The sequence below is a fragment of the Galeopterus variegatus genome, unplaced genomic scaffold, assembly GCF_000696425.1.
Source record: "Galeopterus variegatus unplaced genomic scaffold, G_variegatus-3.0.2 Scaffold1162, whole genome shotgun sequence".
NCBI classification, from domain to species: Eukaryota; Metazoa; Chordata; class Mammalia; order Dermoptera; family Cynocephalidae; genus Galeopterus; species Galeopterus variegatus.
In genome coordinates this window covers 69,798-96,862 of record NW_007727273.1, presented here as the reverse complement: position 1 = coordinate 96,862, position 27,065 = coordinate 69,798, and the positions used below count along the sequence as shown (strand labels likewise).

At 38.4% G+C, this 27,065-nt stretch overlaps 1 protein-coding gene across 1 annotated transcript in view; it reads right to left on the bottom strand.

Annotated features, from left to right (window-relative positions):
* Positions 1-11,961, bottom strand: part of KMO (kynurenine 3-monooxygenase (kynurenine 3-hydroxylase)) — a 46,465-nt gene extending 34,504 nt beyond the window's left edge. Inside the window, exon 1 of the mRNA XM_008575255.1 lies at positions 11,889-11,961. Within this exon, the coding sequence (XP_008573477.1) occupies positions 11,889-11,942 (54 nt within the window). The 5' untranslated portion in view covers positions 11,943-11,961. The remainder of the gene's footprint in view (positions 1-11,888) is intronic.
* Between the last annotated feature and the right edge of the window lie 15,104 nt (positions 11,962-27,065).

The window sequence follows — 27,065 nt, the reverse complement described above, 5'->3', positions numbered from 1 at the left end:
AAAGTAAGATCATTAAGGAGGGCCCTAATCCAATATGATTGGCATCTATAGGAAAAGGGGAATTTGGACAAAGAGAGAAACGTGCATAGAGGAAAGACAGTGTGGAGAGACACAGGGAGAAGATGGCCATTTATAAGCAAAGGAGAGAAACCTAGAATAGATCCTTAACATATTTCTCAGGAGGAACCAACCCTGCCTTGATTTTGGACCTCTAGTCTCCAGAACAGTGAAACAATAAATTTTATTCTTTAAGCCACCCAGTTTGTCGTAATTTCTTTCGGCAACTCTAGCAAACTAATAAAAAGAGTGTATCCCAGTGGAAAGTTCACATCTTTAGAGTGATTCTGTAACCGCCTTCCCAAACTCCACGGGTCTCTCCTCTTCCCACAGGCTCCAGAAGTCTCAGGATGGCAGTGTTTGCACTTTCACAGCGAACATTCGGTCAGTTGTGGAGGGGACTGATGCTGGGGATCGTCCATTCTGCCATCATGATGACGTCACTCTCTTTATGCTTTAAATACAGTCTTTATAAACAGCATTCAGTTGAATATTTTAAAAACCCAGTCTATAATCTTTATCTTTTAACTTGAGTCTTTGGTTTTCTGTAGTTTCACTAAGATGTATCTAGAAAAAGTTTTTTTTTTAATGGATCCTAGTAGAGAATTATTGGGTTTCTTAAATATGGACTGTTTTTATTTTAAATCAGTCTAGAATATTCTTGGCCACTACCTCTCTAAATACTGTTCCATCTCCCATGTCTCTTACCCTTTAATCTGTATTTTCATCTTTTGTCCTTTTGTGCTTTGTTACGAATAGTTTCTTTTTATGTATTACTCTATTTACCAATTCTCTTTTCTGCTATGTCTAATTAGCTAATAAACTCATCTATTGTGTTCTTAGTTTTTATTATTGTAATTTTTAGTTCTGAAACTTTTTTTGATTCTTTTTCATATATACTAAATCATTTTTAGTTTCTAGTACCCTTGCCAAAATTCTCAAGCTTGTGTTTTAGTACTTAACATAATAAACATTGCCTTATAGTCTGTGTCTGATCATTACTCTTGCGGGTTTGTTTTGATGGTTATTTATATTTTTTAAGGTACTCATGTTATCTAATTTCTATGTGAACATTTTAAACTTTGAGTGCTCAAAATTGTATTTGAAAAAATATATATTAGTTTGAAGCTTAAGATATCAATAGATTGCTCTAGAAAGGATTTATTTTTGCTTCTGATATATGCCTATGGGTAATTCAACACTTAGTGGGTAATATTAGTGCAGTCTGTCTGTCTCCGGAATAGTGATTCCTTTGTTGTCTACATGGCTCATATGAGACTAAACTAGTGATCTCCATGCTGTTTGCTCTCTTTTAGCCTACAACACATGACATGCCCATTTTGAACGTCATTCATTTGAAAGACAAACGCCCATAAAAGGACTAATATTGGAAGTTTGATCACAGACAGCTTGAAGTTTATGTACAATTCTCTGTTTATTAACAACTGTAAACTTACCCTTTCTCTTCTACTCAAAGAAGCACACATCTAATAGTGTGTTATTACCTGAGTAACATTGTATCTACTTTCATTATTTTTTAACAACCTTCACATTTTGATACTTAAGCCCTTATGTGTGACATATTGCGACGCACAGATGATCTAGATAAAACAGTGTTTTATGACATTGGAATTGACTATAGGATACTGGTACCTGTTGTTCTATGATGCTTCTAGATCATCTATGAGGTGGGTTAAATAGCTCTCCAGTTATGAACCAAAAATATTATATTTCAGACATATAGTTGAGATAAAAGAGATTAATGATAAAACATGCAGTTCTATCTATGCAGCTTGTAAACCCTATGCTAATGGACTGATAGGTAATGATTATTATTATTTTGGTAGTAAGTCCCAGCTCTTTTCTCAGTTCACTCTTAGAATAAAATTGCTTTGTATTGTTATCTCTCAGGAATTTCCCTTGAGGAATGAGCAGATTGCATTATTCAAAGATGGTCGTAACAATATCCCTTGTCTTACATGCTCTTCTTCAATGTGACCTCAACACTCCTTCATCAAGAGATGGACTTTATTTCTTCATTCTCTTGAATCTAGGAGGGCTTGTGACAGATTTTACCAATAAAATGCAGTAGAAGTAACACTTGAGCCATTTTCAGGCATAGTCTTTAACTTGTCTGGAAGCTTCTGCTTCCTGCCTTTTGAAAACCAGTTATCATGTAAGAAGAGTAACCACCTGGAGTCTGTCAAGTGTGAGAAGCCCAGGCCACATGAACAGGCCACATGCAGTTGTCCCAGCAAGAGCCTCAGCTGGGATCCCACCCACCAACAGTCAGCCCCAACTGCCAGCGGTGGTAGTGTGCCATCTTGGTTGTCCAGCCTGGTCAAGCCTTGCAGGTGACTGCATCCCTCACCACATGACAGATCACCCACATAACTGAGACATAATAAAAGACTGTTGTTTTGGGACACTAAGTTTTGAGGTGGTTTGTTATATAAGAATAGATAAACCGAACAAGGGGATTGGCACTTCCTGGAGAAGATTACTTTTGGGTTGAGCTTTGAGGGATGAGGATACTTTGCCATCTAGAGAAGAAGCAAGCTGACAGAGAGAATGAATTCTTTTGGAAATTTAAAAACAATTTTCAAGAGACACAGAAAAACAATTATTTATTCCTAAGTATTAGAAGATTCCTTGCTCGGCACTAAGGTGATCCAAAAATAATACATGAGTTTTACTCTTGGGGAGTTCACAGTCATGCCTGGATCTTTATTTTTTAAGTTTATTATTCATAGATTTATTTACCACACATCTATTGATTTTTTTTCTATGTGCCAGCTCTGTGCTAGGTGCTAGGGCTACAACAGAGAGCAAGATATACCCAGGCCTCTCAAGAAGATTACGAACAATTACAACACAGAATGACAGTATGACGGGAAGAAATACAGCTTTGGGAGTTTGCAAGAAGGACCCTTAATCCAAATGCAGGAGCATGCAGTGGGACAAGGTACTTCTTCTTGGACAAAATGAAAACTAAGTTGAGACTGGAAGTGGGAGCTAGCCAGAAAAGGATCTGCAGAAAGAGGACTCTAGGTAAGAGCCCATGAGAATAGTTTAAAATAACTACTGGAAAGAATGAAACAAATCTGATTAAAGAAACAAAAATACTACTACTCTATAATACTCATGGAGCATTTGTGATGTACCATTCGCTTCAGCCATATGAAGTTTGGTACAGTTATTATGTTGTTTCAAAGATATGGACATTGAGGCACAGAGATAGATGTTAAGTGGTTGACCTAAGTCAACACAGCTAGTGAGGGCTGGAGTTGGTGCTGAGATTCAAACTCATCCAGTCTCATTCCAGAACATGAGCTCTTAACCAATAAACTAGAATTGCATCTGGACAGCACTGGAGATTCAGTTGAGGATGGAGACCATGCATTTACAGTGGCACAAGATATGGGGTCATTTTTTCTCTTTTTCCCTGAGTACCGAACAGCCTGTATTTCAATGCAGAGGAAGAAGACTGCTGGAATCAAGCGGGGTGGGATTTAGCCATGTGGGTAGAATGGAGACAATGAAGCAAAGGTGTTGACAATATTAGTTGAATTGATGGACCACAACAACGAAGCTGGATGGAATGGAAGGAAGATGGAGGAGAGGTGATGAGCATGGAAAAGTAGGAGGTCCCTGTGAAGAACAGACAGAGCAGAAGCAGCTGAGAGGGAGCTAGAAAGTTAGGGGATCTTTGGTCAGAGAGTCCTAGGTCAACACTATTATTTTAGAGATAGGGCAGTTCCATGGGATGACAAGGTCCAGGCTCAGGATGTGGTCAGTGGTGGGACTTGGAGGCTGACGTACAGTGGGGGTGGGAGAGATCAGAAGCCCAGAGTTCAAGGAACTGAGGGGCTAGAGAATAGGTGGGTCCACGGTGGGAACTTCAGTAGACGCCCAGGGTGACAGCAGGGCTGAGGCATAGAGAAAAGATGTGCGTAAGGGCTGAAGTCTTGAGTACTGGAGGGCAGGGGACCCAGAGGTTGATTGATGCCAACAGTGAGGGGGACAGAAGGCTGTCTGAGTAGAAGACACAAGTCTCAAAGGAATTTGCCCATGAAGATTTATTAAAATAAATATTCCACTTTTCCTATGTAGTTATTACTCAAATGATGACCACATTATGTGTTAGCATTTGGCGTATCTTAAGAGATCAGTACAGACTGCTTCCCTTTTAGTCCTTCAGTCTGACGTGACTTCACTCTTTATTGCTGTCATCCTTTTCTCAACAGTGACAAAGCTGTCCCAGCTAAGAGTATGACTTGGTGCCCAGCATAGAAAACTGCATATCTTTTTTTTTTTTCAATTTCCTTCTTTTATTTTTTTAATTTAATGTTTAGGTAGAAAATTATTTTCCCAACATAGAAATGAAGGAAAACATCACAAATTAAATTTAAAGTCAATTGGTATGGAACAAATTTAACACTCAACATCCTTAATGCGAAAGGAACTCAAGAATGAATAAGAAAAATCTAAGCAGAAATTTGGTGAAGAACATGAGCAGAGAAGTCACACACAACCCAAAGACACACACGTGGCTAATAAGTACATTCTAAGATGGTGTTGGGGGCAGGGGCTGGCCCTCAGCTCCCCTCTCAGGACCCGGGTGGCTGGCTCTGATGCTTGCCTGGCTGCAGGGGGGTCTCGGGGTACAGGGGGGGACATGAGGCCCACGGCCCCTGTCTCAGGACCCCAGAAGGCTTGATAACTACACATCTTAACCTCATTTATCACCTTCTTCACGCCTTTTCCAGCAGAGCCCTGGACTCATGTTTTACTAATCATAGCTCCTTTGATTCCTGGTAGGAGGTTTCCTTCTCTTAAGCACAAAAATCTTCTTAAATCTCCTTCCTCCCTCCCCATTTTCTTCCAACTTATGAAAAATTGCCTCTCTTTACACTTGTGTGTTAAAGAATATCTAGTAAGGGTAGGACTGTGGATGTTTGTATCGAGAGAGAGAGAGAGAGACATTCACCACCAAGGAACTTGTGGTCTCTTTCCCCATGACATGCAAAGCTCAGTGGATTGCGAGCGGCCTCTGGGGATTTTGTCAGAGATGTCACACACAGGGAGACCATATACACAGAGCAGGTCCTTGACGACTGTGTGGAGACACACTTGTTAAAATGAGTGGAGCTGGCGAGATTAATTCAGTCAGTATAAGCTAAAAAGTGCAATCTGCCATTCACCTAAGTTCAGAAAGCAAGTAAATATTCACCTCAGCCAGCAAGGTACAAGAGACCAGTCTTTTCTGTTCTGTAATGAGGTTTTCAAGAAAGATAAAGTATGAGAGAGAGAGAGGGGGAGAGCAGAAGCAGAAAGTAGTGGAAAGAAAGGAGGCAAATATGGTTAAAAAATAACAATCATTAAGAGAGAGAGAGAGAGAGAGAGAGAGAGAGAGAGAGAAACAGTAAGCTTACAGTGAATTTCACACAATAAGATAAATTTCTTCCAAAGGCTAAATAGTTGTATAGCATTCAGGGAAAAAAAAAGAATGAATTAAAGACTAAAGGGAAGAGAAAGCTTTGTGAAACTCCTCTTTCTCTCACCACGTTGCAATCATGTCTGCTGCTCCTGAGCGGGTGGAAAGCGGCTGGGGAAGTACGTGCACCAGGAGAGGACACGCTCAGATCGGGAGAGAGGGGATGAGGCCACAGGGGGGCTCGTTCAGAAACGGGGCTCAGTTACTGGGAAAATGAGCCAGGGGGAAGGACGAGTAGGACACAGAGCCACAACCTAAAGGACAAATCATCAGTGAAACAACCTCTAGGGAAATAGCCTAGGAGTAGACAGACTAGGATTCAGAAGCAAGAAATGCATTCATCCATGTCCTGGGATTCACCTTCAGTAAAGGAGCCATAACGAGGAGGGTGGCAAACAAACAAGGGTCTCAGACCGTGTCAGACAGGACCAGCTCCGAGCCGTCGGTGGGCCTATCGTCTGCTTACATGGCTCATGCTCCTTTTCTTTGGTGAAAATCGATTCCAGGATCTGGGGAGGGGAAGACTGACCCACATGGAGATTCTGCTTCCATCCGTTCTAAGGTTGGCAGGTGACACACTCCATGCCTCTCCAACAATTCTTATGTGTTTGTCCATCAAGCACTATTCATGGTTATCAAAGAGGGAAAAGGAGGAAACCCTGGTAGCGTGGACGCAATAGGATGAAATCTAATCCTCGGTTCACAGAATCTATCAAGTGCCAGAGCAGGTGAGGTCCAATGGGGTCTCTTATGCATTGCTTGTAAGCACCTTGTCAAGTCGAATATTCACATATCTGACAAGCCAGCAATTCCTCCTCATTGCACATATCCAAGAGAAACTTTTCCTGTGTGTGCACCAGGAGACATGGGCCAGACTGTTCAGAACAGTGCTTTTCATAACTAAATAGACAGACAGAAATATTGGAAGCTGCCCAAATAGCCATCACAGAGGAATGGGCAAACAAATTACAGTATATTCACACAACAAAATGCAATCATATGAATATATTAGTAATACTAACAGTGAAAAAATAAGGCCCAGAAGAGTTTATACTGCATGATATTCTTATAAAATAAAGACAACCAAAACTAAACCATAAACACATGTACACACACGTAATTTTTAAAATATATGTATTATTTATGTGTGCATATATGATAAATATATTTATCATGTATGAAATAAAACTATATATATAAAAAAGCAAGGGAATAATAAACAAGTCTTAGGTCGATGTTTCTAATGGGTGGGGGAGAAACACAGAGGTTGATGAAAGTTACAGCAAAATGTTAATTCTCAGGTGGTGAGCTCACAGTTGCTTATTATTATTATTCTTAATAAAGAAACAAGCAAAAAAGTAGATAAAAGTGTCTTCTCCAAGACAAGTCATAACAGTGTGTCATGAAGCAACAATTATGATCATTCCAGTTCTGTGCAACTGAAGTTGGAATAAAGCTCAAAATGGCAGGTGTCATACAAGTCCTGCTGGAAGGGTTAGCAATGTGGCCAACAAGGGGACTCTAACGTTATTTCCCCTTCTCACTTTCTGTAAAAAGTGCTTAATGGGAAATAACTGTCAGTGCCATCTTTAGTAGTTACGCTGCCAAAAAAGACTTAGAGGACATAAAGATATAAATGGAAAGGAAAGTGTGGTGTGTAAGTCATTCTAAACCTACCGCAAACTCGTGGTTGAGGCACAGCTGGGTTCTTGAGCATAGATGGGGAAGGAGGTTGGTGGGAGAAGAGAAGAAATTGGGGAGGATTAGACACCTGGGGGAAATCAAACAGATTTCACAATGACAGATCTTGGGGGTGAACCTTAATAGATTCAGGACAGCTTCCATTAAAGACATAGACAATTATGAAAAGTTTCTGTATTTGTTCCAAAGCATCAAAAGTCCACAGTAGTCAACTGTTGTCATCACAAAATAATTTGTAAATTAAGTTTTATGAACAACTGTTCTAGCCTGTTCGTATGTAAGAGAAGGCCTGAGGACATGCTTTGGTTACATGACTACGGACTTACCTAATTTATCATTCTCCCATTTCTCCACTTTTTCTGTCTCCTCAAACTTCCCTCTTTATAGGTCATGTGCTTTGACCCATTCCTGGTCCATTGCACGGACGCTTAGCTTACCAGTGAAAACATCGTTTGAAATTTTCTTCTACATGCATGTTGAGGTATGCTTCTCATGTTCTCTGCTGGTGTGGCTCTGTCAGCCCCCAGGTGACCCCCCAACTGCAATTATCAAGTACCCGTGATCATGAGAAAACCATACCCTTTAATTTATAAATGCTGACACTATTATAAAAATTTAGTTATAAAAATGTCATGTATTCTATGCCTCTTTGTGTAATGTGTTTGAAATTCATCTGATAACGTAACGTTAAACACATGTCCGCTACTTCTGATTTACTGAGGCATCTAAAACGCTCCCTAAGAAACACAGGTGTTTCGAGTTTGTCATTAAACAGACTTTTTTTTTTTTTTTTTGTCTTTTTCCGTGTCCGGCAACAGATCGCAACCCTCAGTGTTGCCCCCGTACCGGACCAGGGACCGGCAATGGGATTGCAACCCTCGATGTTGCTCCCGCGCCTCGCTCAGCCAGTGAGCGGGAACTGGTCTGTATGTGGGATCCAAACCCTCAGGCGGGAGCGCTGCCGCGCTTCCCAAGCGGTGCACTTATCCAGTGCGCCACCGGGCTGGCCCCCAAACAGACTTTTTAAAAGCGTGTTTATATCTCTTGAAATCTGTACTTAGTCATGGAACTCTAGTTTGGTCGCTCGATAATTTCATCTTTTGGACATATCAACAGAATGGGAAGAATCAGATTGTTAACTCTACTATGATGTCTTCAGACCTTGTTAGCAACTATTACATCTGCTGGAATTGCATATTACGCCAAATACCGTTTTATTATTTAAGCCTTACCCTGAACTCTCTGATCTGTCTTATCTCAACTTGGTCTCTAAAGACAAGCAGTGGTCTTGATTTTCCCTCCTTTTATGATAATAAGGTGGATGTCTGCATGCTTTATGGGGCTCTTAGGAAAACTTGTTTATGACTTTTCTTCTAGCTTAGATCTTTCTCCCGAATTCCATCTCTCCTACTGAACCTGTTTACCTGAGTGCCTTGCAGGAATCTCCATGTCAACATACCTAGTAGTTTAACTCATTCACATCCCTCAACCGTCTCCCTCTTCTTCTGTATTCTGTACACAACTCCACACACTAATTCACCCAACCAAGATAGCCTGGATAATATTTAACTCCCCCCTACCTTCCAACAGACATTTATTTCAGCTGCAAGTCCTATTGATTCTCCCCTTGAATCTCTCTCCAAACAGATCTCCCTACTGTCCTCACCTGGGGCCCTCATTACCTGTCACCTGGACTACTGCGACAGTGTGCAATTAAGCCTCTCTTTCCCAGTCTCTACTTATTTAAGCCGTACTTCACACTAGAGCTAGTCATCTTCTAAAACAGAAATTGAATGATATATTTTCTTGTGTGAATTTCAAGGTATGATTGTACTTTTTTTCCCACAATTTCCTCAATATTTATTTATTTTTAATTTATTTATTTATTTTCCTTTTTGTCTTTTTTCGTGTCCGGCAACGGATCGCAACCCTCAGTGTCGCCCCCGTACCGGACCGGGACCGGCAACGGGATCACAACCCTCGGTGTTGCTGCCACACCTCGCTCAGCCAGTGAGCGGGAACCAGTCCGCATGTGGGATCCGAACCCTCGGCGGGAGCGCCACCACGCTCCCAAGCGGCGCACTGTAGCAGTGCGCCACCAGGCTGGCCCAATTTCCTCAATATTTAAAGTTGCACCTGTTTTAAAATTTCCTTCACCTTCATATCCCATCCTCTCATTTATTCATCCATCAAATACTCAACGTTAAGTGTGACTCCCGCCACTGGAATACATTGGTAAATGAGTTTATATTCTGGTTGGAGTAGATATTTAATAAACAAGGTAAAACAGGTTAAAAATAAACAGTGTAATTTTACATAACATCAGATAGAGAAGAGGTAAGGCCAAAAAAGGTGAATAGACTCAGTTCATATAGGGCCTTTGGTAAAGAGTTTGCATTTTACTTTGTTTATAATAATTATTGAAAGTTTTAGGCAGAGAGTTTTATATATGTTTTAAAAGGCAGGTTCTGGCTGCCGTGTGGAGAGTGGACTGTAGATGAATGAGAGATGAATCTGGGAGAGTACTCAGGGATCCGTTGCAGGAGTCTGGAGCAGGGGTGTTGACTGCTTGGAGTAAGCTGGTAGCAATGGCCAGAACTGAAATCTGTTTTGGATATTGAGCCACCAAGGCTCCTTGATAGAGTAAGAGAAGAATAGGGGTTTACATAAAATGAAAAAAAGGAATCAAACCTGATGCCTAGGCATGGGCCTGAGCAATAGGGCAGATAAAATTCTTTCACAGAGGAATTTTTGTGGCTTCCTAACACATGTGGAGTAATTTAGGTCCTCTATTTCCCAGCCCATGTATGCAGTTATTTCATGATCAAGAGTTCAAATATTATTCACGGAGAAATCCATGGATGATTCCCACAGTGTCATGCTTTCCAAAATCATACAGCAGATCACATATTTGTTACCTCCTCCTTGGATTTCTAAGAGACATTTTAAGAGGTATCACTATACCACCCTCGTCCAAATCTTGGACTAATAGAACAGCCTCTCCTACCTGATCTGTCTTGTCTTATATTTTCCTAGTCATTCTGCAATTAATAGCCCAAGGGACCTTCTAAAATCCCAGCTTACTTTCCTGCCTAAAATCCTCCAGTGGCTTTCCATTTGTATTTAGAATAAAATCCGATCTTCTTGCCTGGCCCTCTAAGATCCTGCAAAGTCTGGCTGTGTCAGCTTCTCCAGCCTCAGCAGCTACTCTTCTCTGACCTCGTTCTGCTCCTGGAACATTGCTGCAGGATAGAAAACTCGGCCTGAAATGCTTTTTCCTGAGATCCCCACATGGTGAGTTTCATTGTCACCGCTCAGGCCTCTGGTCATACAAACCCTCCTCAGAGAGGCTGTCCCTGACCACACTCTCAACACGTACTCCCCAAGACACTCTCTCTACAGCATCGTCCTGTTTGCATTTCTTCCAGCTTATCCCCAAATAAAATGATCTTATTTGTTTTTTTCTTCATTGTCTGTCTTCTCCCTAGAACGTTCACCCATTTGCACATATTGGCACATAGCAAACACTCAATCAGATTTTGTTGAATACACAAATTCTCATTTTCTGCAACATTTCCATAGGAAAGAATTGGGTGGAATCTCAGTACGAAGCAATGACCACACTCATCTAGCGACCAACACAGCATGTGACAGCATTCCTAAGCATTTTGACATTTAGAACCAGAAATGTTAACGGAACTATTATAGCACTTTGGGAAAAGCACAGTAAAGAAGGCAGAACGAAAGACGGAATTGGCACATACTATATAAATACACGTGTGGCATAAAATATACCAATCTATAGATAGCCTAGAACAGCGTTAGGCTCTCAATACGTATTTGTTGAATAAATGAATGAATGAATGAAGAGGTATTCCTGGGTTAAAAGTCTGCAAATGATTTGACCAAAGGTGAAACCAAAATGATTAAACTTTAATTGGGATATTTTTATTCTCAAATGAGAATTCTGCTGAGAGGGGAAGAAATAGTCTACTTGAGGCAGCTACACTAAACAGAACTAGCTGAGGCCCATAACTACAGAAGCAGAGCAGCGACCTCTCCTTACACCTTGCCAGGTGTGGGGCAAGCCCCAGCACCTTTATCTCACCTGCTCAGGTAAGAGGGGAGCACCTCATTCCACCACCTGTGCTCCATAGGAACAGCCAAGTAAGTCAGGCATCCAAATAGGTATTCCCAGTTACTCAGGTAACTAGCGAACATCTGACAACGATCCTTTTACATTAGGTTCATGTTTCTTGACCCTTTTATTCTCATCAGACAGTGTTTACTGAGTTATTAACCAAAGTGGGGGCATGTGTTTTGATTAAAATGATATTAAGTCTAATATCTGTTTGTAAAAACATAGCCAATTTGGGGTTAAAGTCTAGTTCAATTTGCTTTGTTTTTGGTGCTTAAGAAATGCTAAACCAAAGTGACAAGGAAAACAGACACACATTTAATGGATATGAAATACCTTCTCTGGAAAAGAACTGATTAAAACTTAAAATAGGTGTCAGAAAAGTTTTCACAAGAAAATGAACAATCTGTACAAGTGATAAATTACAATTGCTAAGACTAATAGTAATTAATATAATTCCACAAACAGCGATAATATATCCAAATAGATTCTTACCAAGCCACCCCCGATGACAGCTATCTTCTTCGTCTGAATGTCAGGTGAGTCCATAGCTGCTGAAGTGTTTTGCACAAATGCCGTGTCTGTCACCGATCTCTCTCAGTCTTGCTCTGCGCAAAGCCCGGTTGCCTTTGTGAGCCAGCAGCAATGTTTGCTCAGGGTTAATGTCCCTTGACAAATTTAACCCATCAGTAGCCCAAAGTACAGCCAGCTCTGCTTTAAGAAAAAAAGTGAAATTCATTACCATAACCAAATTTTGAAAAATTCCAGCCAATTGAAGACACTCTCTTCTGTCCAAGACACAGAATCTTTTAGACAGTCTTAGGGTTTTTCTTCTTCTTTTTCTACCGCATGAATTCCTATTTTCATTTTCATTTGTGGTTAAGCACGAATGAAACTTCTCTCATCTGAAGTCCCAAAGCATCTTATACTTCTCAAGATGACATAGTGTCATAATTCATTAGTGGGTTATTCTTGTAATTAATACCAACCAGGAATTTCACTTAGTAGGTCTCTTTAACAGACTTTACTGGGGCAAATTTTTTGCCGTGTCTTAATATTCTCCTAAGCAAGGTTTTGAATTGTGTACCTACCATACGTCCTTGTCTCATTTTTATTTTTGCCTTAGATGCTAGAAAATTTAGAATCTAATTTGCACATTACCACCAGGGGACATGGTTAACACTACGCTTCTGCAAACACTTCCAGGGCTTCCTATTATCTACCTGCTTTTTGTCTTTTTCACCTCATGTTAAACGTATATTATTTGGTTTTTGTGCTTATTTGTGAACTGAAAATTTTTCTGGAACAGGATGTAGTGTAAAATAAAATAAGAATATAAACAAAGATGATTCTCCACCTCCTGGGAAGAGCGCAAATTCAGAACGATTTTCCCCTGGTTTATGAACTAGAGTTAAACATCGTTTAATAGCGACCCCTTGTGGATAAGTATGGTCAGAGTTGCTAGAAACTTCTTTGTTGTTAGGTATTTTTATTTATTTATTTTGAATAGGTAATATATTCACATGGTATAGAATTCAAGACACAAAAGGATATGCAGTGAGTAGCAGTTCTCCTAATCTGGTTGGCCGATCACCTATTTCTTCAACCCAGACACAACCAGTATTTGGGTTACCCTGTTCTATAAGCTTGCTACGTCTCTCCCTTCTTCCTTCCTTCTTTCTTTCCTTCCTTCCTACCTTCCTTCCTTCTTCCCTCCCTCCCTCCCTCCCTCCCTTGCTTCCTCTTTGTCTCTCTCTCGCTCTCTCACTAGCTCCTGCTCTCTCCCTTCTTTCCTCACTCCCTTTCTTCTTTTCTTTTTAAACATAAATGGTAGCAAATTTTACACCTTTTTCCACACTTTTCACTTGACAACATATAGCTCGAGAATTCTTCCATATCAATATATAGCAAACTGTATAATTTATTAAAACTTTGTTAAAATTATAGACTATAACACAGAAAAGTAAAGTACATAAAACACAAATATACAGCATAATAACTTACTGTCCTTTGATTATAAAGCAAACACCCATGTAACTACCACTCAGGTCTAGAAACAGAGAGTCACCAGAATCCCAGAAGTCCACATGTCCCTTGCAGATCCCCCCTCCTTCACAGAGTATCCGTCATCCTGACTTCATCGCTGCCTTGCTTTTATTTATGATTGTACTGTCATACGTGCATCCCTAAAATAGTTCAGTTTTGCCTTTTTTTGAACTTTGCTAAAATGAACTCATACTGGTTTTTTGTTTGTTCATTTTTGCAACTTGCTTCTTTTTTTCTCAATATTATGCTTCCTAAGATCCATCTGTATTGTTGCATGTAGCTCTAGTTCATTTATTTTCATTGTTATATATTATTTATCCATTCTACTGATCATGGGCATTTGGGTGTTTCCAATTACTTAATATCACAAATAATGCTGCTGCTGTGAACATTCTTGTATATTCAAGTAGTACACATATGTATGGGCCTGTCTAGGATTTGTATGTCGCTTATGCATTTTTTCAACCTTCCCAAATAAATCAAAGTTACACTCCAAAGTAGTGTGCTAGGGCCAAGCCCGTGGTGCACTCGGGAGGGTGCGGCGCTGGGAGTGCAGCAGCGCTCCCGCCGCGGGTTCGGATCCTATATAGGGATGGCTGGTGCAATGCTCTCACTGGCTGAGTGCGGTGCAGCCGGTCACAAAAAGGACAAAAAAAAAAAAACAAAGTAGTGTGCTAACTTTTACTTAACGCAATGCATAGAAGTTTGTTAATTCCATGGAAAAAAATAATAAAACACTGTTGGGACATTTGACTGGAATTGCTTCGAACTTATAAAGTTTTATTTTTCCCCTGTAGAGGTTTTGACCCCTTTTGTTAGATTTATTTCTAAGTAATTCATATTTTTACTTGCTGTAAATGATATCTTTAATTTCATATTCTGCTGTCAATAATATTTATAAACAATTAGTTTTGTTTGTTGAGCTTGTATCCGGAACTTTGCAAAACTAATTTATGAATTCTAATAATTCATCTATAGATTCTTTTGGATTTTTTTAAGCACAATTATAATGACAATTTTGTTTCTTTCTTTACATCGGAATGATTGCCTTATTGTTCTGTCTAGTACCTCTAGTACAGTGTAGAATAGAAGTGTATTTCTTAAGTTCCAAACACATGGAATTAACTAGTTATCTCATAGTTATTGATTTCTGGCAAAACTTTATTATGGCCAGAGAATGTACCCTGTAGGTCTTTAAACATCTGAAGCTGGTAGAGACTTGCTTTATGGCCAGCAAAAGGTAAATTTGTATAAATGCCTTGTATGTCCTTGAAAAAAAAGTGTATTCTGTAATTAATTATTCTGTGCATTTTCTTGTACATACCATGAGGTCAAATCTATTAGTTATGTATTCAAAACTTTCATATTCTTACTTTTGGTCTGCTTGTTTTGTCAATTACAGAAGAAGGTATATTTAAAAAAAACCTCACATTGTGATTGGTATTTGTCCGTTTCTTCAGAGTTCCTCTCTATATGGAACAATCCACATTTAAAATTGCTATATGTTACTGGTGAAATAAAGCTTTTATCATTATCTTTACTTCAAGGAATGATTTTTGCCTTAAAATTTAATTGTTTGATATTAATGTTAGCTTTTATAGTTGGTAAACATTTACATATCATATTTTTCCAATCTTTTGATTTCAACTGTTTGTGTCTCTGTTTTGTTTTAATTTTTTTTTTCCTTTTTGTCTTTTTTCGTGTCCGGCAACGGATCGCAACCCTCAGTGTCGCGCCCGTACCGGACCGGGACAGGCAACGGGATCGAAACCCTTGGCGCTGCGTCCGCACCTCGCTCAGCCAGTGAGCGGGAACCGGTCTGTATGTGGGATCCGAACCCTCGTTGGGAGCGCCGCCGCACTCCCAAGTGGTGCACTGTAGCAGTGCGCCACCAGGCCGGCCCTTGTTTTAATTTTTTTATTTTCACATTTACTGGTATGCATTTGGGAGGTCAGCATGCTGTTTCAATGCATTCATGTGCTCCACTTCTCCTCGCTGACCCCATCGCCCCCAGCCTCTGATAACCATTACTCCACACTCTCCTTCTCTGAGAAGCACTTTATTATTATTATTATTATTATTATACATTGAGTGGTACAATGTGGTATTTGTCCTTCTGTGCCCAGCCTACTTCATTAGGAATGAAGGTTTCCAGTTCCATCCATGTTGCTGCAATGATAGGATTTCATTTTTTCAATAGCTGAATACTATTGCATTGTGTATATATGCCACGTTTTTTTTTTAATCCATTCATCTGTTGATGGCATTTAGGCTGATTCCATTTCTTGGCTATTATGAACAGCCTTGCAATGAACATGGGAGTGCAGGTGTCCTTTTGATATATTGATTTCATTTCCTTTGGGCATATACTCAGTAGTGGGATAGGTGCGTTGTAAGGTAGACCTATTTTTAGTTCCCACCAACAATGCAGGAGAGTTCTTTATTTTCCATGTTCTCTCCATCTTGGTTATTTTCTGTCTTTTTGATAATAGCCAATCTAACTGGAGTGAGATGATATCCCATCGTGATTTAAATTTGCATTTCCCTGATGATCAGTGATGCTGAGCATTTTTTTCATGTGCATTTTGGTCATTTCTATGTCTTCTTTTGAGAAATGTCTGTTCAGGTCCTTTACACATTTTCTAATTGGGTTATTTGGTTTTTTGCTGGTGAGTTGTTTGAGTTCCTTATATATTCCGGATATTAGCCTCTTGTCTGATGTGTAGTTTGCAAACACTTCCTTCTATTCTGTAAGTTGTCTCTTCACTTTGTTGATTGCATCCCTTGCTGTGCAGAAGCTTTTTAGTTTGATTTAATCCATTTTATCTATTTTTGCTTTAGTTGCCTCTGCTTTTGCAGTCTTGTCCAAAGCGCTGTCTACTCATTTCATGTGTTTTCTTCTAATAGTTTCATAGTTTCAGGTCTTCAGTTTAGATATCCAGTTTTCCCAGCACAACTTATTGAAGAGGCTGACCTTTTCCCCATGTGTATTCTTGGCACCTTTGTTGAAAATAAGTTGGCTTTAAGTACATGGGTTTATTTCTGGGCTCTCTATTTTGTTCCATTGGTTTATTCATTTGTTTTTAGGCCCATACCATACTGTTTTGGTTATTATAGTGTCATAGTATATCTTGAAGTTGGGTAGTGTGATGCCTCCAACTTTCTCCTTTTTGCTTTAGCTATGGAATCTGTGATTCTGTACAAATTTTTACACTGTTTTTCTCTTTCAGTGAAGAATAATACTGGTGTTTTGATAGGGTTTTTGTTGAATGTGTAGATTGCTTTGGGTAATATGGACACTTGGATGATGTTAATTCTTCCAACCCATAACATGGGATATCTTTCCATTTATTTGTGTCCTCTTCAATTTCTTTCACCAATGTTTTATAGTTTCCATTGTAGAGGTCTTTCACCTTCTTGGTTAAATTTACTCCTAGGACTACTATTGATTTTTGTTTGTTGATTTTGTATCCCACCATTATAATGAGTTCATTTATTAGTTCTAGTAATTCTGGGGGGGCATCTTTAGAGTTTTCTGTGTATGTGATGATGTCATCTGCAAATAGAGATAGTTTCTCTTTTCTGATTTGGATGCCCTTTATTGCTTTCTCTTGCCTTATTGCACTGGCTAGAACTATTCAACTTACTTTGTTGAGTAAGAGTGTGGAAAGTGGGCATCCTTGTCTTGTTCCAGATCTTAGAGGAAAAGTCTCCAACTTTTGTCCATTCCATGTGATATTAGCTGTGGGTTTGTCATATGTGGCTTTTATTGTGTTAAGGTACATTTCTTCTATACCTAATTTGTTGAGTGTTTTTATCATGAAAGGGTGTTGGATTTTTTCAAATGCTTTTTCTGCATCTATTGAAATGATCATATGGTTTTCTTTCCCATTATTCTGTGATGTGATGTACCACTTTTGTTGATTTGTGTTTATTGAACCATCTTTGCATCCCTGGGATAAATGACACTTGATCATGGTGAATGATCTTTTTGATGTGTTGCTGGATTTGATTTGCTAGTATTTTGTTGAAGATTTTTGCATCTGTGTTCATTAGGGATATTGGCCTGTAGTTTTCTTTTCTTTTTCCAGTTTTAGTGTGAGGGTAATGCTGGCCACATAGAATAAGTTTGAAAATATTCCTTCCTATTCAATTTTCTAGAAGAGTTTGAGAAGAATTGGTATTAGTTCTTCTTTAAATGTTTGGTAGAACTTGGCAATGAAGCCATTGGATCCTGGAGTTTTCTCTGTCAGGAGACTTTTTATTACTGATTCAGTCTAATTACTCATTATTGATCTGTTTAAGTCTTTTAGTTCTTCACAATTCAACCTTGGTAAGCTGTGTGTGTCCAGGAATTTATTCATTTCTTCTAGGTTTTCCAGTTTGTTAGCATGTAGTTGTTCAGAGTAGTCTCTTATGATCCTTTGTATTTCTGTGGTATCAGTTGTAATGTCTCCTTTTTCATTTCTGATTTTATTTATTTGAGTCCTCTCTTTTTTAAAAATTAGGCTGGCTAAAGATTTATCAATTTTATCTTTTCAAAAAAAAACTTTGGTGTATCAATGTTTTGTAGTTTTTTTTTAATCTCTAATTCATTTATTTCTGCCCAGATCTTTGTTATTTCTCTCTCTCTATTGAGTTGTGGCTTGGTTTGTTCTTGTTTTTCTAGTTCCTTGAGGTATAATGTTAGATTGTTTATTTGAAGTCTTTTTTTTTTTTGAGGTAGGTATTTATTGCTACAAACTTCCCTCTTAGAAGTGCTTTCACTGTATTACATAGGTTCTGATAAGTTGTGTTTTCATTTTCCTTCATCTCCAGAAAATTTTTAATTTCCTTTTTGATTTCTTCTTCGACCCACTCATTGGTTAGGAGCATGTTGTTTAATTTCCATGTACTTTTACAGTTTTAAGTTTTCCTTTTGTCATTGACTTCAAGTTTTATTCCATTGTGGTCAGGCAAGATAGTTGATATGATTTCAATTTAAAAAAAAATTTCTTTTGAGACTAGTTTTGTGACCTAACATATAGTCTATTCTAGGGAATGTTCCATTTAATGCTGAGAAGAATGTGTATTCTGCAGCTGTTGGATAAAATGTTCTATAAATGTTCACTAGATCCAATTGGCCTAGAGTACAGGTTAATTCTGATGTTTCCTGGTTAATTTTCTGTCTGGATGATCTGTCATTTGCTGAAAGTGGGGTTTTAAAGTCCCCCACTGTTATTGTGTTGGAGTATATTTCTCCTATTACGTTTAATAGCAATTGCTTTATATATCTAAGTGCTCTGGTGTTGGGTGCATATATATTTAGAATTGTTATATCCTCTTTTTTAATTGATCACTTTATCATTATGTAATGACTTTCCTTATCTTTTTTTTTACTTTCCTAGGCTTGAAGTCTATTTTATCTGATATAAGTATAGCTATCTCTGCTCTTTTTTTGTTTTCCACTTGCATGAAACATCTTTTTCCATTTCTTCACTTTCAGTTGTTGTATGTCTTTATAGGTGAAGTGAGTTTCTTGTAGGCAGCATATTGTTGGTTCTGATTTAATAATCCATTCAGCAAATCTGTGTCTTTTAATTAGGGTACTTAATCCATTTACATTTAGAGTTATTATTGATATATAGGGACTTCTTACTGCCATTTGTTTCTCTTTTCTTGTTGTTTTGTAGATCTTTTTTTCCTTTTTTCTGGTCTTACTGTCTTTTGTGGTTGAAACGTTTTCTCTAGCAGTATATTTTGATTTCTCCCTATTTATGTTTAGTAAGTCTGTCATAAGTTATTATGTTACAGTAACCATTAGACTTTAAAAAACGTGTTATGGTTTTAACATAATATTTTAAACTAATAATAACTTTGCTATCCAAAAAATAAAAATAAAAAAACGAAGCCAACTCTACATATTGACATCATCATCTCCCCCCTCCTCACTTTTAAACATTTTGTTGTTTCAAGGTACTCTTTTAATATTGCCTATCTCTCATATGGTTGTTGTATTTGTTATTCTTGTTAAGTCTGTCCTTTAGTCTTCATAGTAAGGATATAAGTGGTTTATTCACCACCCTTACAACATTCTAAGGTTGTATTCTGAGGATGTCTGTGTACTTGAATTACCAGTGAGTTACGTACTTTCAAATATTTTTTTGCTACTCTTTAGCATCATCTTCTTTCAAACTGAAGAACTCCCTTTAGCATTTCTTGTAAGGTCTAGTATTGATGAATTCTCTTAGCATTTGTTTGCCTGGGATAGACTTTAATTCTCCATATTTGAAGGTTAGTTTTGCTGGATACAATATTCTTGTTGGACAGGGTTTTCCTTCAGCACTTTGAATACATCATCCCATTTTCTTCTGGCCTGTAGGGTTTCTACCGAGAAATCCTCTGAGAGACTTATTGGGGCTCTGTGGAATGTTATGTGTTTCTTTTCTTTTGCTGCTTTAAGTATCCTGTCTTTGTCTTTGGTTTTTGATAATTTGATTATGAAGTGCCTTGGGGTGTTCCTCCTTGGACTGAATTTGATTGGTGACCTCTGAGCTTCCTCTACCTGGATTCAGTCCTCTTTCTCCATACTTGGGAAATTTTTAGCCATTATTTCCTTGAATATGCTTTCTACATCTCTTTCTTTTTCTTCTCTTTTGAGTATGCCAATTATGCCAAAGTTATTTCATTTGACAAAGTACTATAATTGCTACATTTCTGTTTTATTTTTTCTTGTTCTTTTTTTGTTTGCTCCTCTGATTGGACAATTTTGTATGTTCTGTCTTTGAGCTCAGTGATTTTGTCCTCTGTTTGATCAAGTTTGCTGTTGGAGCTTTCTGTCAAGTTTTTCAGTTCAGATAATGTATTCTTTATTTCTAGAATTCATATTTGGTTTTTCAAAATGTATTCTATTCCTTTGTCAAGTTTCTCATTCTTCTCCTGAAGTGTTTTCCAAATATCATTTTATTTCCTATCTGTATTTTCCTGTGACTCCTTGAACATTCTTAAAAGGGTTATTCTGAATTCTCTGTCAGACATTTCATGAATTCACTGTTCTTCTGGATCCATTGCTGGTGCTTTGTTTGTTTCCTTTGGTGGTATCACGTCTCTATTCTTTCTTGATCTCTGTGTCTTTACATTAATACCTGGGCATTTGAGTAGATTGCTACCTCTTCCAGGTTTTATAGGTGTTCTTTGTTGATATTTGACTTTTACTGGTTAACATCAAAGCTTTGTCTCAGGTCTGTGGTTTTGTTTTTTATTTTCTGTACTATAGTCGGTTAACAGATACCACTATTGCTTAAACCCTGCACTGGAACTGATTTGCTGTCCTGTGATTGATTCCCAAATTGGGGAGAAGTTTCCAGTGGGAGCCAGACTTGAACTCTATTCCTGAGCTAGCTGCCTTGCTTGCTATTTCTCAAACTGGGGAAAGCTTTTTGTGCAAGCAGATTTTAATTGTTGGCCTTTTAGTCACTTCTAGATCTTGTGGGTTCACCACAAACACATCTGGGCTGTATAGAAATTCCAGCCTGGAATTGAGTCTTTCCTACGAATTGTGCCTCCTGCGATTCTATCACCCTGACCAGTCTCCACTGTGTGGCAGCTGTCCCCAACAGAAGACAGATCAGTTGCCTATGCTGCACCCCAATGCTCCACCGATGGGTAATCCCCCTCCCCACCCCGGCATTCCAATCATTTTGTGTGGGGTAGGCCATGCTCAAGTCCCCCAGAAGACTCACAATGACCTCTGGTTGGTTTATTCTTCCTGCTGGCTGCAGCAACTTGCTCCAGTGTGGGTCCAGGGGAAGCTTGCTAGTGGCTTTGCTGGCCTGGGAGATGGAATGGTGCACTATGGAGCACCCTTCTGCCCTGAAGACTCCATGTAGCATCATGCAAAGGGTGCTGCTATAGCATTGCCATCTGCTGGTATGTGCTCCATGTGTTGGCAGCTTCTCCTTGCCTCGTACCACATCAGACCCAGAAGCAGCTGGGGATTGGAATTGTCAGAGTGGACCCTCCTTCCTCTCGCCATGTCCTTTCATGCCTTCATGAACTCCACTGGTCTCTTCTCCTCTTCCTCCAAGTTCCAGCAGTCTCAGGATGGCATTTTTTGTATTTTAGTAGTAGTAAGTTAAACAGTTGTGGCAGGGAGTAACACTGGGGATCATCTATTCTGCTGTATTGATGACATCACCTTCCCTTTATGTCTTAAATGTAGCCTTTGTAAACAGCATTATGTTGAATATTTTTAAAATAGAGTCTATAATGTTTATCTTCTAACTTGAGTCTTTGGTTTTCTGTGGTTTCAATAAGATGTATCCAGATAAAGATTTCTTTTTATAAATCCTAGTAGAGAATTATTGGGTTTCTTAAAGGTGGATTTTTTAATCGGTTCTAGAATATTCTTGACCACTACCTCTCCAAATTTTTTTTCTTGCATGTCTCTTATCCTTTGATCTATATTTTCATCTTTCGTCCTTTGTTCTATATGATGAATAGTTTCTTTTAATGTATTACTGTATTTACCAATTCTCTTTTCTGCTGTATCTAATCAGCTAATAAAGTCATCATTGTGTTCTTAATTTTGATTATTGTAATTTTTAGTTATTTGGTTCTTTTCATATATACTGAATTATTTTTAGTTTCCAGTACCTTTGCCAAAATTCTTAAGCTTGTGTTTTTTACTTAACCTAATAAATAATTGCCTTGTAGTCTGTGTCTGATCATTCCTCTTGTGGGTTTGTTTTGATTGTTGTTTATTTCTTTTTGTGGGTACTCATGTTATCTAATTTCTATGGGAACATTTTAACCTTTGAGTGCTCAAAATTGTATTTGAAAAAATGTATATGTGCTGCTTTGCCTCCCGTGGATTTGTCACCTCTCTTCCCCTGGGTGATGGAGCCACAAAAAGGATTACTCAAAGCCCATCTCTTCGGAGCAGTGAGAGACCCCAAAGGGGTTAATTTCCCAGAACTCTCAAGAGCAAGGCATTCCTTCCTTTGGAAATTAACCACAAACGGGGTTCTTGCCCCACATTTATTCTCCAGACCAGGAAGTTACAGGAAAAGAACATAGGTGGGGTTTTAGCTAAGTATAGCTTAAGAAGTTTAACAACAGAGGCTAGTAACATCAGTAAAACAAGCAAAGTGGCATTCCATAGTCCAATTTGCAAAAGGTTAAGTCGATCCACCAACAAAAGCTTGATCTTACCAAACATTCTCTCTCCATATAGCAGCTTCCCCAGCATTTTTACATATCAATCAAGTAACCTGTCTGTCCTTGAGCCAGCAACCTAGCTGTGTTACAATTCTTTTTCTTACAACAGAGACCTTAGCCTGGGGAAAGGCTGCCTGCCTGTCCGGAGCCAAAGAGCCTGCCCAGCTATTGCCTCGAGGCCTCAGAGCCTTGTTTGCTGTTATCTTCCGTCCCTCCCCCTCCTGTGAACTATGGGTGTAGGTAACTTTGCAACTTGCCATAGATAACGTGAATTTTCCATTTACCGGAACAACCCGCCCTGCGGTTTTCTCAGTAAACCGTCTGCTGCTCACTTCCTTATCTGCTGATTCCCTCCTGCTGGCTATATAAGCTGTGACCTTCTGGCTAATAAAGGAGACTTGATCAGAATACTGTCTTGTCTTCATTTCTTGCATCTCTTGTCCCATCCAATTCCCACTCCCCTCTCCAGGGTCTGCGTTGAATATCCCACGGGTCAGGACAGTTCATGGCTATTTCTCCAGAGAGGTGACAATTTTCAAATCTCATCTTGCTTTTATGTTTTTTGACACTCTGAATCTAAATGAAATTTGAATTACTTTATTCATTTTATAACAAAACCTGAATAGTTTGTATTTGATATTCTTTGGGTTGGAAGAGTAAGGAAGAGATAATTAACTTTTTATATGAGGTTAGGCAGGAGAAAACAGATGTAGGTAGAATGACACTGCTGATGACTTTTAGAAATTGAAGGATAGCATGAGGGCCCTGAGTGCCTGGTAACAGAAAGGGCAGCAAGGGCTTGAATAAAGTTTAGTGATTATGAAATTACAGCTTTGACCATGGCTACTTATCCCTCTATTCTTCCCCAAAGTCAGGTGGAAAGCATTGCCTTAGAGCAGCTGGGGACGTTCAAGACCACTACCCCTTCTTTCTCTGGGTAACTTTCTTGAGGAATAGAAGAATTGACTAGTTTCCCTCATCCTCTGAGACTGAAGAACTTGAAGCTATAGGACAAGCAAGAAGTTTATAGGGTAACTTGTGTCAATAGAAGCAAACAATTCATCCTCACTGGGACTCAGTTATTTGTTAATAACTAAAATGCATGCTTTCACAACAGAATGACTGACTGGAAGAGAAGCATACTTTACAACAGGCACTGAATATTTCCATCTCTATCTATATACAACAAATCATCATTACTGAAAAGACATTAAAATTTAGCAGAGGGTTAATTAACACAATATTTGCTCTGTTGTTTTCTTCGTTCTCGTACTGTTGGAGTTGACAGAATGTTGTGTCACTTTGTTTGATGAACTCAGTTTGCTCAATAATTGTTTATTCATTGATCCGGGCATTTTGTCCTTGCAGCTCTCTGCCTGGTAGGCTTTTTTATCTTTGCAGGGCTGGCTCTTCACTCAAATACAATATACTTAGCTTGATCACCTTATCTAAAAGAAGTAGCCTCTCTATCATTCTCTAAACATCTTGTTTACTACCCCCATTGTGTTAACTATTATATAAAACTACCTGGTTTATTTGTTTATTTATCTGAATACAAATAGATATTGGTGGAAGTGAAAAGAGAGAAAAGTGGATAAACTCAAGATATAATTTTGAGGTAGCATGGCCAGGATCTGTTAGCAAATTGGGCATAGTAGATGCATGTGTTTGGGGAATGGGGCCAGAGTTCAGGAATCAAGAAAGACTTACAGGTTTATAGCTTGGATAACTGGTGGGTGATACCATTTACTGTGTATGAAAGACCCAGGTGGGGGTGCCAATTAAGATTAATCATTTAGGGTATAAGAAGTTTGAGATGTGAGTATTGAGTTAGATAACTAAATAAAGATAGTAAGTATAGAGTTGGCTATGTGAATCTGGAGTCTAGGCTAGGAGTCTATGTGAATCTAGGAGGAGTCTAGGTTAAAAAAATAAGTTTGTTGTCATCAGTACACTAGCATAAAGATGGTATTGGAAACCACGGAAATCAACTCACCTGAGTCTATGTGAATCTAGGAGGAGTCTAGGTTAAAAAAATAAGTTTGTTGTCATCAGTACACCAGCATAAAGATGGTATTGGAAACCACGGAAATCAACTCACCTAGGGAGAGAGGACTGATTGAGAAGACGGCTAAGAAAAAGAAAAGCACATGTAATTCAATACCATTTAAATAATATTTTGAAATGCACAAAACTACAAATTTACAGGAACACATGTAAGGCAAAAGGATACCAAAAAAACACATTATAGTAGTTTTCTGGGAGTCCGGAAGAGGAAAGGGTGTAGGGGAACAGGAACAGGAATAAAAAAGGAAATAAATATTTGAATAAAATAAAAATGGACCTTATACTGCACAATGTCTCATATAATTAGTGTAGTTCACTTAATCATCTCTACCTGAGGTCCTACTTAAGTATTTTTAAAAGGAAGAAAAAGGGAAGTCCATTTAGGACTGAGCCCTCCTTTATAAGTAAAGATCTGGCAAAGAGTAGTGTGAAGGAGTAGCTGGTGAAATAAAGTAAGGAGAGATCAAGGAAGAGATATTTCCAAGGTGAAGGTGTGTCAACAGTACTGGTGCTGTTGACAACATAGGAAACTGGCCAGTGGATTTGCAACGTGGAGGTCATCGGTGACCTTGACAAGAGCAATGTCAATGGAGTGATGTGTGCTGAAGGCAGACTGTAACGAAGAGTGAAGAGGTGAAAATGGTGAGCAAATCTCTCCTGGAAATGGGGAGGTAGTTGAAGCAGATGTACAGTAAGGGAAGTTTTCATTTCTCTGCTTGTTTTAAATATGAAAGATAAGAGAGCAAGATTACAGTATTAGCTTATGTCATAGACCAATAAAGAGAAATAAACTGATGAAGTAGAAAAAGGGTGGAAAGTTAAAGGGCCAGGGACCTCCAGAGGAGATGGAATCCAGTACATCCATAGAGGAATTGATCTTTTTCTTTCTTTTCTTGGGGTATGGAGACAGAGGTGGGTTAACTTTTGCTGTTAANCAACAGTACTGGTGCTGTTGACAACATAGGAAACTGGCCAGTGGATTTGCAACGTGGAGGTTATCGGTGACCTTGACAAGAGCAATGTCAATGGAGTGATGTGTGCTGAAGGCAGACTGTAACGAAGAGTGAAGAGGTGAAAATGGTGAGCAAATCTCTCCTGGAAATGGGGAGGTAGTTGAAGCAGATGTACAGTAAGGGAAGTTTTCATTTCTCTGCTTGTTTTAAATATGAAAGATAAGAGAGCAAGATTACAGTATTAGCTTATGTCATAGACCAATAAAGAGAAATAAACTGATGAAGTAGAAAAAGGGTGGAAAGTTAAAGGGCCAGGGACCTCCAGAGGAGATGGAATCCAGTACATCCATAGAGGAATTGATCTTTTTCTTTCTTTTTTTGGGGTATGGAGACAGAGGTGGGTTAACTTTTGCTGTTAATTTTAGTGTTTTGCAAAGTTTTTGTACATTCACATAATGTTAGGAATCTAAAAGTTCTACAAGGCAACCAACATAAACAGTAATTGCCCTCTCTACCTCTCTGCTGTTTCTCTTTGCACAGGGGCATCATAAATTCAATCCCCAAGCTCTCCCCCAATCGCCTACATCTCTTCTCAATACATTCAAGGCATTAGATATTTTATGTTTACTGGGTTGTTTTTAAGTATTAAAAGAATTAATAGATTTAAAGTACTTAAAAAATTTCTGGAACACAATATGTGTTATAGGTGATTGTTAAAAGGGATTAAAATAGCCCATTTATAAAAGGCTATCAATTTTGATTTTAAACGATTAAACTGTGTAGTAGAAAAAGGAGACATACTCAAAAGAAATATGAATTAAAAAATAAAATAAGAAATATAGATCAAATAAAAACCAATATAAAACTGGTATACAAATATTAATATTTAAAAAGAGTTTAAAATAACAAGCAACAATAGTAATAAAGAGCGACATTACACAATGGAGAGAGATCTATGAAGAAATCATAAATTTATGTTCATTAAAGTATTGTGTGCAATAACAAAAAATGCCCATAATTAAGAAACCAGATAAAGTGTTTTATATTCATGTGATGGAATACAATTAAGTTAAAAAGATCCTGGCTATATCTCAAAAACATAGAGTTCAGTTAACTTGTTAAATATTTAAGTACTGAAATACTTAGCTACTAATAGCCTCCGGCTAGGTAGGCTGCTTAATTTAATAACGTTCTAATGTATTTATTGAAAAACATCCGCATATAAGCGGCTCCGTGTAGTTTAAACCCGTGCTGTTCAAGCGTTTGCTAAAACGTTACCGTTTCCTAGGAAATCACAGTTATTGTTAGCAAATGTTTATTTCTATTGTTTTCTGTCAAACTGTCAAAAATAGAGCAATCATCTTATCTTTGAGTGGTGGGATGATGAATCTTTTAAAATTTTCAATAT